Source organism: Camellia sinensis, chromosome 6, assembly GCF_055761805.1.
Source record: "Camellia sinensis isolate YWXY chromosome 6, ASM5576180v1, whole genome shotgun sequence".
In the NCBI taxonomy this organism is placed as follows: Eukaryota; Viridiplantae; Streptophyta; class Magnoliopsida; order Ericales; family Theaceae; genus Camellia; species Camellia sinensis.
The window spans coordinates 199,386,481-199,391,449 of record NC_138966.1 but is presented as its reverse complement, the minus strand read 5'-3'; the positions used below and the strand labels follow the sequence as shown (position 1 = coordinate 199,391,449).

Here is a 4,969-nt window from a genome sequence, read left to right as displayed (position 1 = left end):
TCAATCTCAATTTGGATTTTAATCATCTTCTATGAATTGTGTTTTGTTCAATAATTTTTGTTTTATTTAGTAGTAATTCACCATGAAGCACAAAAGGGGATGAAACCAAGTATATAGGTAGTATGCAATGTTTTCACCTTTGTATCATTTTTAATCGAAATGTCATGTAGTCGAAACTCTAATTTGAAAGTAGACTCAAGCTTCACCACTTTCTATTTTTATTTTTTTATGTATGTGAATTTGCCGAATCCATTCTAAATAGTGGACTGATCTTTCTCCATTTCAAATAAGGTCTATTTTGATAGATAGAGATAGGCATGAACTAAGCGATAAGAACAAAAAAACCAAAGGTTTACTCTCATTTTTCTTTACTCTATCTATGATGGCTGTGAAAGAATTGTTCATAACTAGGAGTCATGACCAGAAGTGTAACTAAGCGCCACATTATGAATAAATGGCAATCTAATATTATGAAACTTGAATATATTACAATTAAATGAAAAACTGATTCATACTTTTATCTGATGTGCTTAGACTTTAAATCCTAATTAGTGAAACGGTGTCTAAGACAAGACGATTCTTGATTGCTGTAGATTATCTGAGACAAGAATATTTGAATTTAATTGCACCATTTTGTGATCTGAAATCATAGATTGGGGACTCACACCTCCGCGGCTCATAATTCGGTACATTTTCTGCCCACGAGTAGTGAAATTTCTCAGGTTTCTTGTGAACTCCTGTCCTCTGGTGGTGAGGGTAGCCTTGGAACAGGTAATCAGTTGGATTGAAGACTGGGTGGTCTTTTGTTGATGGGTTGAAGATCTTGTGTTCTTTTGTTGATGGATCGAAGACTGGTAGTTCTCCTTTTGTTGACGTCCTGATAGCCCTCAAACAATTCTCAATCACACTGGCCTCTTCTGAAAATCTGGCTCTGAGATGGTTTATTCGTTGCTTGATTTTTCGAGACCTCGAGTTCTGTATAGGAAATGATCCCTTGATTTTTGCATCTCGAGTGGCAGGACCATTGCAGGTTGCATATCCTGTTCTGTTGCACTCATTGCAGTTGCTGTTCTGTCTCTCCAAGTTAAACTCTGCTCTTCTTGCATTATCAGAAAGACATGCATATGCCTGCCATAAACAGTGTGTTTCTCAAACACGGGCCTATTTCGTGTTGTTTTTGTTTTATTCATTTTTCATGATTTTGAAAACTAAAACAATGAAAAGTTCGAAAATACCAATCATCTTCAAATAAGATGGGTTATTTTTCAAGATGCAAAAAAAGTTTTAAATGGGTTATTTTGTGAAAATGTGTTTGACATAATTTATTTGAAAAAAACAGGCCTGGAGTCTTTATCTTTAACTGTTCCCAACCACCAAATCAAAAATTTGGTGTGTCAAATCATGTACCATCATATATCATTTTCATGATTGCATACTAGCTTTTCTTCTTTGCCATATTTATGGATTATTGATTGAATATAATGCATATGTATGTATATAGTGCATAAACCTACCTCTGAGACAAGCTTGAAGGCAATTTCGGCTTTGGGATGCTTGTTCTTATCAGGATGAAGTTGTAAAGCTGACAACAAAACAGTCTTCTTCAGCATTGATGAACTAAAACAGTCTTCCCTTTTTTTGAAAAAAAAGCCTCGGTCACTTTGGATTCATTTTAACTACATGTATAAGTTAAGTCCGAATCCAAAACAACCAAACATTGCTCAAAACGTTCGAATTTATTCACCCCTTACAATTGGGTTGTCAAGGTACCTCCCGGTGCATCAGAAAAAAAAGATTGCTAAGAATGCCCTAGTTTACTGCTCATCCCAAATACTTTTGAAATTGGATTATCTAAAAGACTTGGAAACGCCACACATTTCACTTCTAATGAGCGACACATTCACTTGTAAGAGTGGAACCCGTGATTGCAAACTTATTTTATACTAGTGAGTATCACACGCAATACGTATACAATTCAAATAAGTATAAAAATAAATAATAAAGAAATTAATATCATAATATGTATCTTGTCTAAATGGTAAGAATGTTTTTAATGAAACTTAAAGTTTTGGATTCAAATCTTACTTACGCCTTTGAATAATATTTTTTTTATTTTAAGATAGGAAAATTTGATTCGCGACCGAAGGAGAAGCTACTACACTATTAGACATCAAATTATGTGCTCACATATATAATACTAGCGATTGTCACACGCATCGCGTGTGAAGTTAAATAAATAAAAATAAAATAAAATATTTATTATATATTGTGTTCTACTCAAGTGGTAAGAGTCTTATTCATTTGACATAAGTTTAAGATTCAAGTCTCCTCCTCTAAACAAAGGCTTCATGACACCACAAGAGTGTTCAATTTATAATAGTATACATATAGATATAGATAGATAGATAGATAAAGATACTAAATCATGTGCTGACATATATGATATGTATAATAGTATAGATGAACAAAAACATACCTAGTTTACGGTATTGCTTCCTGATCACATCCAACCCTTCATTTTCTTCAACCTACCAAAACCCAAGAGTTTAAAAACAAAATCAGTAACTCAGAATTTACAATTGGAAAGGAAGACATGTTTGAAGAAAAAAACGTACTCGAAGAACAAGGAACCAGTCGATGAAAGGTGATCCGGTGGGGTTGCTGCGACCACTGCCATGAGCACACGTGATGGCGCGTTTGGATAGGTTGCAAATCTCTGTCACCAACTGGGACTTGAGATCTGGTTCTTCTTCTCTGATTCTTCCCATTGACAAATAGATGAAAGAGAGAGATATTTATATTATACACACAAACTTACATACAATCCCATATATATGTCTTTTGTGTTTGTGTTTGTGTGTGGATGTTGACTTGATAGACACGCATGTTTGTGCTTTTAAGAAGAGCTTAACGTGGTGGAGCGGTTACGCATTTTTGTGCTCTTAAGAAGAACTTAATGTGGTGGAGCGGTTAAGAAAACAAAGGGCACACTTTGCGGGAGAGAAAGTTTTTTGAATGTGGATCAGTTGGTGACATCTTTTGCCGGCTATGATGCCAAAAAATTATGGGAGATTTTCAAAATAGCGAATAGATAAAAAAAAAAAAATTACAAAAACATATATGGGATACAAGTGATTTTGTATGAAAGGTTGTGATGGTGAAAGTATGACTTGCACTCTTTTATATTTGTGTAAATTTTTTTTTTCTCCTACTAAGATGTAATATGAAATTGCAAAATAATTGTATGTCACTCAATACTAAACGGAAATATGAACACGTAATATTCTTAATACATCAAATAACTTCTCAGCCTGATAACTTTTAAAATCCTTCTTTTCTAATGTAATAAATCCAAATAGATTTTTAAATTGGGAAATGTTAACCACCACTTAATGGGCATGGTTAATGTTAATATATGAATAAAAAGTATATTGAAGAATCTCGTAGGATGTTAGCCCGATCCTAAGATGCCTCCAAATGGCTGCAATTAAAGGTTTAGCTCAACCTGTGTAATCTAGTTGGTGAAACCTATTATATATAATATAAGATGGCATACTCTCAATTTTGCTATTGACAAGACGCAATTGGTGAATCAAACTCATATATATTTTGTTGGGTTGGGTTGGGTTGAGTTGGGTAGGGTTGGTGACTCCCCTGATGTAATATGTGTACAATTTTTATTACGATTTTTGATCCGATGAGATGTTGCACGTGAACACGCCCCACAAACTACCCATTTTGTGTTATGTGGTTTATCGACTTGGTTGGGGTGCTATAATGTTGTATTTGATTGGGCAATTTGATGAGGAATTTAAAAATAAAAATAAAAAAGGTAGGTAAAATGTGAATAAAATATACTTATATTTCACCTAATTTTATATATATTTTATTTTTTCTTTCTAAATCTCTCAATTAAACACAGCGTAAAATGGGAGTTGTTAAGGAGGATTTTTAGAGAAAAAAAATGTCACAAAAAAAAATATAAAAAATAATAATAGTAGAGAAATTGACCTATTTTGTGAAGTAGGTTAAAATGTGTTTTGAACTTCTATGACAATTGTTAAAATGTATGAGTTCATTTTTGTAATAGAACTATGACATCAATTTTGGTATTTATTAAGACTGTAAAATAAAATAATTATTAGAACTCATAACGTGCTGGACTCTTGAAAAATTCTTTTAAAATTAATTCGTTAGGCAAGTAAGTCAAATTGAAACATATTTTTCAATTTTTTTTTGGGTAAACTATCACTAGGTCTTAATAGTTAGACTTAATTCTCATCAAGTCTTATTGAAAATAAGTCTTGGTAAAATTGTTGCTAAAAATAAATTTTTTGTGACAATTTTTTATATATGTCGCTAAAATTTGACAATTAGTGACTTTTTTTATGGTAAAATTTTTCTATAGAACCTATTAGACAATAAATCTATTTATTAAAATTTACACATAAGTACTTTTTTTTTTCAAGATACTTTATCCCAGGAGAAGAGGCTAATATCAAAACAAACAATGCATTGTTGAGTTCTAAAGTGAAAAACAAAAAATAAAAAACAGGTCATTACCTTTTCCTGATCTAGTTCAAATTTCATTATCATGGTAACTATTAAAACCCAACAATGATTCATCCCACTAAAAACATCACCACTAATAGCACTAATACATTAAAAAAATAAAAAAATAAAAAAAAAATTACAACTCCAAGACCAAAACATCACATCATTCATGGCGGGACCCACCGCCACCTAATTAGTGGGAGCACTAATTAGTGCTCCCAAGCATTTTTCATTAAAACCTCTCAGATTTCAACTTGGACCTCAACCAATAAAATAGCTTCGGTCAGCCTTTCAAGTCTCACATGTTGTAACCAAATTATGAATGACTATAACCACTAGGTTAATTGGGGTAGTTGCAAATTTTGACGTCCATTGAGACATTTTAGGAAGTGGGTGGGCTGAATTAGCCAAGCAA

The 4,969-nt window shown here is 32.6% G+C and overlaps 1 protein-coding gene across 1 annotated transcript; it reads right to left on the bottom strand.

Annotated features, from left to right (window-relative positions):
• Window positions 1–444: 444 nt before the first annotated feature.
• LOC114317203 (Chaperone DnaJ-domain superfamily protein) lies at window positions 445–3,649 on the bottom strand. The gene is made up of 4 exons (XM_028263910.2): window positions 2,616–3,649; window positions 2,477–2,528; window positions 1,515–1,582; window positions 445–1,128 (listed from the first exon to the last, which is right to left on the bottom strand). Exons 1-4 carry the CDS (start codon window positions 2,766–2,768, stop codon window positions 595–597), a joined length of 807 nt encoding a protein of 268 aa, XP_028119711.2. The 5' UTR covers window positions 2,769–3,649; the 3' UTR covers window positions 445–594.
• Window positions 3,650–4,969: the final 1,320 nt, after the last annotated feature.